General features: G+C 38.9%; 1 protein-coding gene across 3 annotated transcripts in view; it reads right to left on the bottom strand.

Annotated features, from left to right (window-relative positions):
• PIGN (phosphatidylinositol glycan anchor biosynthesis class N) overlaps window positions 1-12,530 on the bottom strand; it is a 99,337-nt gene that overhangs the window by 81,425 nt on the left and 5,382 nt on the right. For 2 of the 3 annotated variants that reach the window (XM_038127080.1, XM_038127081.1), the window contains exons 2-3: window positions 4,340-4,600; window positions 221-342 (exon numbers count right to left, since the gene is read on the bottom strand). In XM_038127080.1, the coding sequence (XP_037983008.1) occupies window positions 221-342; window positions 4,340-4,566 (349 nt within the window). In that variant the 5' untranslated portion in view covers window positions 4,567-4,600. Of the gene's footprint in view, window positions 1-220; window positions 343-4,339; window positions 4,601-12,530 lie in introns of those variants that run through there. The other variant, XM_038127082.1, reaches the window with a different exon arrangement.

Raw genomic sequence — 12,530 nt, 5'->3', positions numbered from 1 at the left:
GGCTGCTAAAATCGACCATATTAAAACTATTAATTTATGTAAGCTATTTTCCTAGCTTCAATATTAAGAGTGGGAAATTCATCCAAAATTAGTATTTTCCTTATCATCTTGGCATACAAACCACTATGCAGGTATTTATCAACAATCATCCAGGAACCCAGCACATTACTGAAGCATTGTACCTTGGAGGAAAACATTCAAAGCTTTAGGACCAGCCTACCTTTAGCAACTGCACTGACATCTTCATAAAATCCAGCAATAAGTGCAACGTGCCCCGGCCTGGATTCTGTTGGGACCCGGGTGTGAGAGATTCCCCAGCTGCCATTATTCTCTAGAATACTCCTGAAAAAAAGGATTCAAGGCAGATCACTTTCATGACTTCTCAAAGCACAACAAATTCCAGATAAAAAGAGTGACAGGTAGATGTGAGGCGGGAAATGCAAAAAAAAGCCCCAAAATCCAGATTTTCACTGATTTTCACAGAAAAAGCCCCAAACCCCAAAAACAGATTTTCACTACCACCTGCTGTGCAATAAAACAAGCAGAACATTAACCTGCAAGTAGTTCTATATTGCAACACTGCACAGAGAACATCACTGTAGTGGCCCATCAGCACTGCAAACAGAGGAGTTCAATTGGTGTTCTAATACACTTAAAATTAACATACTATTTTTTTTCTGCTGCTTTCCTCTTTAGCTTTTTTCCTCCCAACAGATTGTTTCTGCCTGGTGTTACTCTTCTTTGTTCTTTCCATTTAGCCTGAAAGTGTCTAGTTCAATCTTATCTTACTCTTTAAATACACTCATTTTTAATTAGCTCTTGTGACCATGTCTGCCTTTATCTGTGCTGAATCTTGGAAGCAACATTAAGAGAATTTGAACCCCACATAAATCTAAGGTGCAAATAATCTTGGCAACAAGAAGAAAATTGAAGTAAACCTTGTATCTTTCGCAATTACACTGAAGTGAAGGAGAATGCATTCTCACCACATGCACAGAAAGACATCAAGTGTCTAGGGTTTATGCACATACAGTAAATAGTAACAACAGATAAAAAGCAAAGAAAACAGAGGACAAAGCCCAAGCATAAGAAACAGCCTCATAAACTATTCTCATCTGCCGAAGATCTGAACAGCTGGAGCCTGTCAGGAAGCAAGAGGTGAGTGTTACCATATGCTGTTTTCTTGTCTCCATCTTCTGGAAGAACAGAAAGATTCACTGCTCACTGTCAGAGCATAGGAAAAAAAGAAAATAAAACATAACAGGACATATCTTTTACAGATTTTTAGGAAAAACCAGCAGAATCTTCTGAAAAAATTCAAAGTAGTTTTTAACAGTCAAGTTACCAGGAAATTAAATTTTGTTGTTCATGATATAAGCTACCAAATTTGCTATGTTTATGCGTTTCAGTCCAAGTAAATTCTAAGTTTGTGCCTTTAAACACCCAAAAATTTCAGGCTCCACTTAAAGCTTGCAGCATTCACCATTTGTTTGTTGGGTTTTTTTTAAACTCATCCTAGACCTCACATCCTCAGAATTACTTGAAAGCTCACAGAACTACTTGGAATAGCCCAAATACTACAGTGAGGAATATAAAGGTATGTAGAGACATAGCTCTCTCATATGTTATTCCTACTCTCATCTCAGCTAGGAGACAATGCAAGTTGTACTGAAAAAAGTAATTAGAAAAAAGGATTTATGTATTAGTCACTACAGACTGATCAGGATGTATTGCAGTAACATTCATGAAAGATTTAAAAGCAAAATAAAACACTTGTAGCTCTCCTTAGACTTACTTTATAACAACAGGTAGAAAATTTATTTAATTAGAAATTTATTTCTATTGAATTGGAAAGTAATTTTTTACCTCTGCTTGTCAAAAATAGGATGACTTCAGGATCTGAAGTCAACAATAATACATACCAGGCAGAAAAAATAACATATAAATTTGTCATTTACCTACTCAAAATTCATTTAGATACTTTGAATGACTTTGATGCCTTTTACTCAGAAGAACCACTGAAAAAAATTAATTCCCACGACAGCCTAAACATTAGCTACCCATAATAATAATGGTAAGTATTAATATGATATAGTAATATGGCTGAAACATGACAGGCAAGGAAGAAAACATCTTCCCTGATATCACCACTGCAGCAATTCAGATCACTTACTGGCCCTCACAGCTAGGACAACACTGCTGAGAACCAGATTTTTCATAAATGTTGTGGAAGAGTAGGTACTTGGCATACATGTATTATCCAGCAATCTGCTTCAATATTTATTTTTAATTCCATGTACCTACTAAAACTTTGTTTCTTTTAATAGCACATTGCTACAAGAATGGCTCTTGCTCATTTAAAGACAATCTTTCCTTATTACCAATGCAGTAGTTCCCAAGGTACTCCACTTGGATAAGACTAATAACCTGGCTGTTATGTTGCCCACTACTATAAAGTGGGTAAGGGACTGAACAATTGGAACTTAAGAATGATCATGCAAAAAAGTAAAATTTATATTAAATTGCATATACCTTGAGTTAGTATTATTGAAAAAGGAATGTTCAGACAGCAACAACTTGGCAGAATAAAAAAGGAAACATTTCCAGAAACTAACACATGATCTTGTCAGCCTGTTTGCTAAGTTAACTTATGGAAGTTATGCAGCTCAGAGGTTCAGGGACAAAACACTGAACCTGTTGCTTCAAAATTGCGGCAGGTCGCATAACAGATTTGAAGAGATGCTCTGGGCTGCCTGCTCCTCCACGTTTCAAAAGGCACAGCATGCTGCATGTTTTTTTTCTTTTCATCACCTCTTACATATACACGCTCACACACATATGCACCTCTATGCAGTATGAGAGATGAGAGAAATACAGTTGGCATTTCACACCTCTACTGCATTTTCTTCCACTTGGCAACCTACCAGCAACTTTGCTTGTTACAAGGCAGTTCTTCCCCTCCATTCACCCATGTACTTTCAGCACTGGTGACAATGCTTTACTTCTACAGATTTTGAAATAGGAAGTCCCTAGCTCCACAAACATGGTCAAGCAGAGAAAATAAAAGTGACAATTTTCCAGCAGTAGACAAGCTAGTACACAGTTTAACTTTTTTCTATATAAGCATGATAATGCTAAGTGGATAAAACTTAAAACCTCAAATCACTTAGTAAAAAAAAAAAAAAATACTCATTATAAGTTTTTCCTGGCCACTACTCACCCCTGCTCCTAGTAATGGGGCCATTACAGCATTCACACCTTGACAGTGTTGGTTGCTGGTTCAAAAGACCAACAGTTTTACTGCTAAGGAAAGAAACTGCTCTGGGGTAAGTGTGAAGTCCACTGCTAGAAGACAACATGTTAAACTCACAGTGATGTGGCAGACACCTGCCAGTGGCAGACAGCACCTTATAAAAACAATAGCAGCAGCAGAAGTAGGTACAAGTAAGCCATTATGGGCTGGCAAGCAATGTGGAAAGAACTCCTCACATTTCTGTACTACTTTTGCAGCAGTGGACTGCAGAAGCCCCAAGAGCTTCAGATGACTGATTATTTGGGTTTGCTCTGATATTCAAGCCCAACCAATTCTATGATCACACAAAAGAAGTCTTATTTAATACTGCCTTTTTATCAGTCTAGAAAATTAATTGTCTTATGCTCAAATAATTACCTTGACATAAGAAGACAGGGAAAGTTAACAAAAACTAGTTCTAAGCACACACGGATATGACTTCAAACACTTTTCTGCAGGATTACTTTTTCACAGCCTTAAACTAAATCATTCCTTTAAGCAATTAGACACACACACTGTAGAGAGTACAAGGGAGGCAGCAGGGTCATGCACACAGGAAGGGTGGAATGAAGAGGAAGTGGCAGCCTGCTGTTAGATCTATTCAGGACATCTCTTCTAATCACTCCTTAAAAAGTTTTGTCAGTAGCTTAGAATCAGAAGACAAGCACGTTAATATACTACTACTCTTAAACTGAGCATCCAGGAAGCAGTTTAAATTAGTGACTGCCAGGCTTCAGAATTGATACCATGCTGATGTGAATGGAGAAAGTTCACTCCCCTCTCAGTTACTGGCTATCTGTAGAGATCAGGGGACAATACGGACTCAATTTACACTGTCCTAGTTTTAGCAGCTTTCCTGACAAGGGACACCAACCCAAGCTCACACATTTCTGCACAGTCTAACTCTGCAAAGTTGGTTACTTCGAAAGCAGAAGGAAGGCAGTATTCAAGCCACCACAATTGCTGTTCTTCTTGTTCTCTTCTCAACATTGTGTAGAGCTGCATCCAGAAGCAAAACCCTGTAGGTCAGTATAGCTTCGGGCTTACCGCAGGTAAGGTGCCCGGGGTGTGCCATTGCTGTCCAACTCATACAGAGAATCTGCTCGCAGACCATCGGCAACAAAAAGCACGAGACGTTTTGCTGGAGGTGGCAGCGGAGTCTGCTGAGGAGTCATTCCATGGACCAGGGGAGAGCTGAAGTAGATGTCAAAAATGGAGACCAAGAACACACAATGCACGAGGAGCCCCGCAAGAATGAAGACTGGTATACCCATGGCAGCAGCCGGCTGGCAAAGGCAAAGTACAACACTAAGAGAGAGAGAAAAATAAAGTTAGGCAGACAAGACTTATCAGAATCAATACTTTTTTCATTTGTTATGGAATGGGAGCAACAACCACAGCCATCCCCAGAATCCATAATCAATTCCTGCTTACATCAAGCTTTTTTCTGCAGAAGTCCTGGTCAGAGTCACTGCGTAATAATTCAGACTTTCAACAACCATTATGTCTCAGCAACTCATGTCTGGTGTTCAGAGGTTTGTTAGACTGCTTCAAAAAACCACTGAATCAAGCCAGTTTGTTTTGTGAGCAACATCTGTGACAGAAGACTCAGACAATGCAACGTCTCCATGAACATACTACCCTCTACTGGCTGGTTGCACCACAACAGAGTTGAAGTCTGTTCAGGTAAATACAAGCCAGACAGCCAAGAGAAAGCCATCCTATAATAAACATCCATCCAACACTGCTTTTTTTCCTCCAAGTTTGCCATCAAATCTGGGCTCATTATACTCTGTCTAGAAACTGAAACATTCTTTTAAAAGAACAAAGATGCTGTGCCAAGCACAGAATGCTATTCCTCTTCTAAAACAAGTGGCAAAAGCACAATAGCTGAAGAATTATCTTTCAGGAATTATTATATTCCCTTTCTGAGTGTTTTTTCCCCGCCCTGTCATCCTCTGATGTCATATTAGAGATACAAATATGCTTAATAACAGGTACACTGGAAAATGTCCATGTTTGCCAAGCACGCTGTGGGGTTCATGCAGTGCCTCCTAAGTAAATTCGTAACTATGTAAGTAAAGTAGGAAGTAAATATGAATATTGGCTGAGGTAAGTGTGGGACCTGAGCCTGAACGAGGCTCAGTTCTGACAAAGGACTATTAGTGCTGTCCAAGCTGCTTAGTTATTTAAATATTACCTAATTATCCACCTTAGCCAAACATCACCTCCATTCACCAATTAAGAAACAGATGCTCTTAACAGCCTGGAAGGTTCAGACTACCTATGTAAATATACACCTCTCCCTAAAAGAAACAGTTTGTTTAAGAATTTAGTTAGAGCTTTTCAATGACAATATATTTATTAAGTTTATCTTGTTACTTTCAGAGTTCCAGTAGCTGAACAGAAACAGCCAGCCACCATATGGTAAATCTACCATTCTTACCAAATAAGGATAAAAGGCTTCACTACCACATAACCTTAACTCTGATCAAAACTCTGAAAGATGTTTTTTAAAACAAAAACTGAAATAGCCAGGAAAACCAGTGGAAAAAAAAAGAAACACACTAAAAAGGATTTGAAAGATAATACACAATATTACTTACTAACCCAAAGAAAATTAAGATCTGCATGCAACTTAAACATAACTTCCAATTCCACCCATTTTCCTTACTGAAACACAGATGCAACAACTCCAACTCTAATCTGAAGCATTACTATAGCAATTTCTCATTTGAGATACTTGGAGAGAAAATGAAATAAAAAATTGAGATAACAAAATACTCAGACACTGCAAAGAGACATGTAGTAGTCACATTTAAATGAACAAAAACTTTTTGTTAATCGGGAACTTACAAGCTTTTATGTCTACAAGTGAGATTCCAAGAGATTTGGAATATTTGTAAATATCAGTTTGTTTCTTTTTTATTTTTAAGTATTTGGAGTTCCTGCATCAATTTAAATATATGAAATCACAATCACAGAAATACCACTAAGTTCAGTGCCAGAGCTCATTTTATTCGATCAGTTTTATTTTCCACAGGGCTTTTTCTTTTGATGCAGTTGTGCTTGATAAGAGAATATGAACTACTCATACTTTAAACTGATGAGACTAAACACCCTACAAAAGAAAGCTGCTACTTCTACTTGTTGCATGCTCCCAGTGCTACAATTCTATAGCTTCACATACTCTATGTTCTTCTAATTAAAGTATTAGTAACCTAATCTGTTGTCTGCACTAGCTAATTGTCTTTGCCTTAAACTCTCTCTAGGCCTCAGTCTTTGCAAACAGAAGAGTTCAATCCACACAATTCAAATGTAATGCTTAGACTATAGTAGCTATAGACTTAGTGAGAGAAAAAAAAGAAAAGTATATTTCTTTTGCAACCACAGTTTGATTACATTACACCTAACCATTGATCTTGGCCTGACGTATCCTACTGCTCAACACCATCACATGGTTTCCAGACAGGCAGCTCCCAAAGAACCTGCTCGCGCCACATCCCTCCCTTCTGCCTCTACCTTAGCTTACACTGCTCCTTGAATGCAGGACTTGGTGTGCCATCACTGAGACACAACATTGTGAAAAGTATTCTGTCCCCAAGCTTACAAATAGTTTCCCACAGGAACAGAGGCTTTGGAAAGCTCCAAACTGCACTCAGCTGAATGCAAATCTCTCCACAGAGCCTGGTGCTTGACTGTTCAAGACAGCTCAAAAGGCATGGAAACAATAAGGACAACGATTTCAATAACAATTTCTTCCTCATAAGGAAAAAAATAACCAGGATAAAAGGAAAAACTGGATTAAGCACTAGCTTATAAGAAAAACCAAAAGACATAGCCTGTTGAGAGAAGAAAAACAGAAATGTATTAAGCATACACACTTTTGAGATGAGGAGCCATATGTAAGTATTTATGACTAGTGCCAAAACATCTCTGCCCGCAGGTGCCTGGCCATCCAAAATGTGGATAAACAAACTGCCACTTGAAAATACATCTTATATCTTTCTGTCAAGAAAATTTGATCCAAAGATATCTCAATATTTTTGTGTCCTGTGATATTTTCTCAGGCAATCCCTTAGTGCGGTACCTTCCACAGTCCTTGCTTTCACAGGGAAAAACACAAGTTTTGCTCAAATTCTGACTGCATCACTCTACTTTCTTCTGTTAAGTCATTGCCTGTCACACCAAGAGGAAAGACACTCTGAGTCTTGTAGATAAGAGAAGCATGTTGCAACCTATTTGCCACGTGTCATTTCTTACTGCCCACCCAAACACATCACTTGCTACAACAGAATCCTGGAATCCTAATACAGTTCTGACAGCCAAATCACCTCCTCTATAGAGTCAGCCCATCTAGTAAGCTATATATCAGACTCTAATTTATATTCCTTTCTTTCTACATTTCCCCCCTTCTGTCACCATCTTCTAAACTATACAGAGCCAATAATGATACTGTCCAACTCCCAGTATGCCAGCACTTAAACTATTCCAATAAAATATTTTTGTTCAAACAATTTGGAGTCAAAATCACAAAGCTGGTGTGGATTCTTAAACAAAGATCCTTTTCAGATCCTTAACGGGAAAGTACTAAAGATCCACTAAGCTACTCACTGCCTCTTAAATGCAAGTTGTTCACATGGAGGAAGTAGAAAATGAGCAGTGCCAAGGTGACGCAGGGGGCTCCAGGAGACTTCAGAGCTTCTCACACATCTTTGGATGTTGTACAGGAGCAGAGAGGAGAGTGACAAGATGCACAGGTGAGATCGATCTGAGAGACAGAAAGGCAGAACCAGCAGACACCTTCCCTAAAGTCTAGGAGACCAAAGAAAGAAAAGCAGCAAGGACCTTCTGACTGCAATTAATTACTTTTCCAGAACAAAGCGATACGTGCAGATTAGAGAAGGGTTTTTTGGTGGTTCTCTCCCCTCACTCTGAATTCTCAGGGAGAAAGTTAAGCTACCAGCTGGTGGCAAACGGGATGAAGAGACCTTTTCTTTCTTTGCATTCACACCTATAAAAACAATACCAAAAAATCCTGCTGTTAGCCACAAATTCCTCTCCAGCAGCCATGTCAGTGCAAAGACTATTTGCCACTATGATGGTAGCAGGGGAGAGAGACAGTTGCAATGAGCCACCCAAGACCAACTCTTCTTCACATGAGCTTTTCCCTCTTTTCAAATTCATCTGTAATGAGACAAGACTGTTTTTTTCCCAAACCTTCTTTTTGATGCCATAGAAGCTACATCCACAGTACCAGGCTGGATCAGGTCCCTCAACAATTAACAGGAAGGCTGACATAATTAAATGCAGCCCTCATTTTGCCCCAGTAATCCACATCTAAGTTGCCTCTGAAGTTATAATCTCTCAGCATTATTTATAAAGCAATGAAAACCATACTTGTACTGCACCACAATATAGTTCTTCATATGAAATGTAATAATTCCCTTTTATATTCTTCTTTCTTCGAATATAAACATACACAAAATACTGCATGGAATATGCCCCATTGGCAGGAATATTTTCTTAAGGACAATGAAGTGTCAAAACAAGGAGCTCAAGGTACATTAGTAATTTCTTTTAGAGGGGCCATGCTTCACTAATACTGTCAGGTCTGTTGATTAAAACGAAGAAAATCCATTGCAAATGTATTTTCAATAAGCATCAATGGCCTTATCTTGTACAGAAAAAAAGAAATAGACAAGAATGTCTGCTGTGCTTCTGGCTAATATTTTTCAATTAAACAGTGTTGTGTATTTTGTAATTTAACTGTCAAAGTTGTGACTGTACAATTTGTCTACACATTTAAAAATTATCTTTTTCTTAGGGCAGAGGAGCAAATGGAAGTTGGGTGGTCTGACAGTACTTTGCATGATATGCCAGCTCTAAAGGTGGTGTTAGCAGTCCCTACCCTATTCTTTCACTAATTTAGATTTTTAAAGAGCTACACGAGTCAGGAAATGCACTCAAGTCATTCCTGCTGTCACAGCCCAGACCTACTGACTGCACAAGGCTGTAATTTATACTAGAGATGTACCAGACAATTCTGAGTAACTCTCATATCTTCACCCACTACTTAAACATAGGAAACCCCAAATCCTCATGTTGACTTCATCATGTATGAAGTGGGAAAATTATAAATTCCCTTTTCTTCTTTACCAAATTTTCATTTTCTTTCTCTATTGAAGTATAACATACTCTGCTACACAATGAAACTGCAACTACAGTATTTCCACTTGCTCTGGCACTGAAGTGGTTTTTGTAATTCAAACCATCTGTTTAAAATTATTTTATGTTCAACATCTTCACTGAGCATTTTAAGGATTATAATAACAAATGACAACTGCTTTAAATTTTAAATGCGGCTCAGTAAAGCACATCCAAACCTGAGGCAAAGAGCTCAAAGAATACTTAATTTTCTTTTTAACATCACTTGATAATCAAAATGACTCTGCCTGCCTAGAAAAGTGTCTTTTGCCAGAATTTTTCAGGGAGAAATTTGACTATGGCCTGCAAAGCATCAATGAAACATCAAGTGCTCCAATACTTGAACACGCTGCAAAGCGGTCACCTCAGTGTCAGCCTATGCAATTTTCTCTGAATTATCCTTAAACATGGGAAACTGTATCCACAAGTTTCCCAGAAAAAAAGCCCATACCTGAGAAAAACACCGACGACCGGACAGCAGTGATAAAGAGAACAAGAGCACTTCGTTAAGAAACAATTACTGTTTTGAGGCATGAAAGAGAAAACAAGAGCACCACCCTTTTGTACCACTTGTTAGCCAAGTGGAGGCAAAACATGAAGTAGAAATTTAGCATTACATTCACTCAGGATGCACGCAGCTAAAAATTCAGAACTCTGAGAAAACAAAACCCAACAACAAGAGACGCTGAGTGATCTCGCTGTGAATTATTTCACTGGGTAATAGCATTTGGAGGACCTATGTCTGGTTTCAGGAGGTATCTGCAAATCCTCTTGCATATTTCTTGATTTCTAAGTCATTCAGCAATATTCTACCAACAAGTCTTCTTCAAACATCACTGTGATATTCTATATTTTTTTTTTAAATCTCAATATGGACTGTTTAATTCTTTCTTGTACCACCAAAAGTAGAAGATTCCCTTAGATTTCTACATTCTTGAATAAAACAAGAATGTTTTCCTGTCACTGTTTTTTTCTTAACCTGCTTGGAGATTTTGTAGAGAGATGCTTCATTTTAAAAGTTTTATGGGACACTTTTGGGGAAAGAACATCAGCCTGACAGTGTCTAATAAAACACATCCGACCAGTTTTCACAGGGCAGGGTCAAGGGACAAGTGGCACTTAAGAGAAGACAAGCACACAGAAGGCAGCTTGCCACAACAGTCTTCTGTCTCACTGGAGCCCTCCCTCACAAACCAAGGCTGAAGGCTCCCTGGGGTATTTTTAAAGCCATTTGCAATAAAAATACACAATAAAGCAGAAGTACCAATACAAGCATGACAGTTCTGCCCTTTAACAATAAAAGGGGCAAGGATCATACTTGAAAGTCATACAACAAATATTAAAGTAGAACACACAGGGATGAGGATGAAAAAAAAACCCAACTTTCAGCTACACTCTTGCAAAACTAATTTGCAAATGTATTATATATACACACAGAGGGGAAAAAATCTCTTTTAACAAAAAAAACAAAACAAAACAAGCAGTGCTTTATGGATGTTCTGGAGAAGCTAGTATGAAAAATGAAGGTTTTAAAAAGTTGGCAGAAGTTGTTTTGCTTCTACTAAGTCACATTTGCTTACTGAGAGCAACCATTACAAATAAAAAAGAATTATGTCATATAGCAACAAGTACATCGGTTGGATCTAACACATAAGCCTCTGAATGCAAATTTACTAATAGCTTCAGTTTGAAGGGAAAAAAGGGACCACAGCCTTCCAAGCATAGAGTAAAACTTTCATAAAAGGCATTAAAATATCAAATCAATTGGTAGTTTCCCATATTTTCAAAAGTAGGGGATATTTTTCTTTTTTTTTTTTTTTTAGAAAAAGACTTCAGAACTTTTTGGGTTCAAAAGTACTATTTAGTCACGCTAGCAAGTTGACTATAACGTGTAGCTGAACACTATTCAACCGCCCATAGCATCATCTACATTTCCGACACCTTGACCTGCCGAACTTGCATTGCAAACAAGGCTGGCACGGGCAGAGGCAAGTTAAGCTCCTCGCTGAGAACACAAGCTCACTAGCGGCCGGAGGCGGGCGCGGAGCAGCAGAGCGGCCCCGCTCGGAGCCCTGCCCCTCCCAGCGCCCGCCGCTCTCCAGGGTCCTGCACCGCGCCCGGCACCACCGCACGCCCAGGAACACGGCAAGACCCGCCCCTCCGATTTGAAAAGAACTGCGGCAGTCGAGTTGTAAAGCGTAGGAAAAACGATAAAAAGGATGGATTATGCCTCCTTTAAAAGAGCATCAAGTCATAGTATAAGCATGCACAGTATTTGTGCAAGGATACTTTGAGGTCCAGTAAGAAATCTCTATGCAAAAGAATCACCTCCTCTTGAACTCTTCCACCAGCAGCCACACTTGCAAACTGCTCACAAAGGAAGCATTTCCCTAAGCTCCCACAGGACTCAAAAAAGTCACTCAACTTATCAGTTGCTGCAGCCTGAAATATTGGCCTTTACTTCAGTACAAAGTTCTCCGTACTCCAACATCAGCCTGACTAACCAAGGAGCTAACATTATTAGCATTTACGATATATCAACTTGCAAACATCCTTTGCTGAAGCCCTGTGAGCTTGTATTTGTTTTTATTACAAAGCCAAGCCGCTTTTCATTTGTATAAGACACCTTTATTTTTCAGCTGCTGGCTCAGTCTAATAATAAATGGAGACAGAAAATTATTCCTGAAAACAAGCAGTGTTCTGCCTCTTTGCAATATGGGGAACTGCTGATTTAAAATGAAAACTCCCCAGCACTCAAACTCTTCCAGCAAATGAGCAGCAACAGAGCCACTGTAGAGAAAAAAAGAGCTCAGAAGACAAACCAAGAACTGCTACGGAGAAAACCACAAACCTGGAGAATACAGATGGACAACAACTGCCCAGTTCTCGTATTTGAGGTGATTTGTATCAGTTATTCACTTGTACTCCGCCACCTATCAAAACCTGCTTGTAACTAGAAGCACATTTTCCAAAATACTTGGGACCAGCAAGGCAAATATATTTCATCAGGTCTTTTATACAAAAACAGCTG

This window comes from Motacilla alba, chromosome 2 (genome assembly GCF_015832195.1).
Source record: "Motacilla alba alba isolate MOTALB_02 chromosome 2, Motacilla_alba_V1.0_pri, whole genome shotgun sequence".
Classification (NCBI taxonomy): domain Eukaryota; kingdom Metazoa; phylum Chordata; class Aves; order Passeriformes; family Motacillidae; genus Motacilla; species Motacilla alba.
This window is presented reverse-complemented; position numbering and strand designations above follow the sequence as displayed.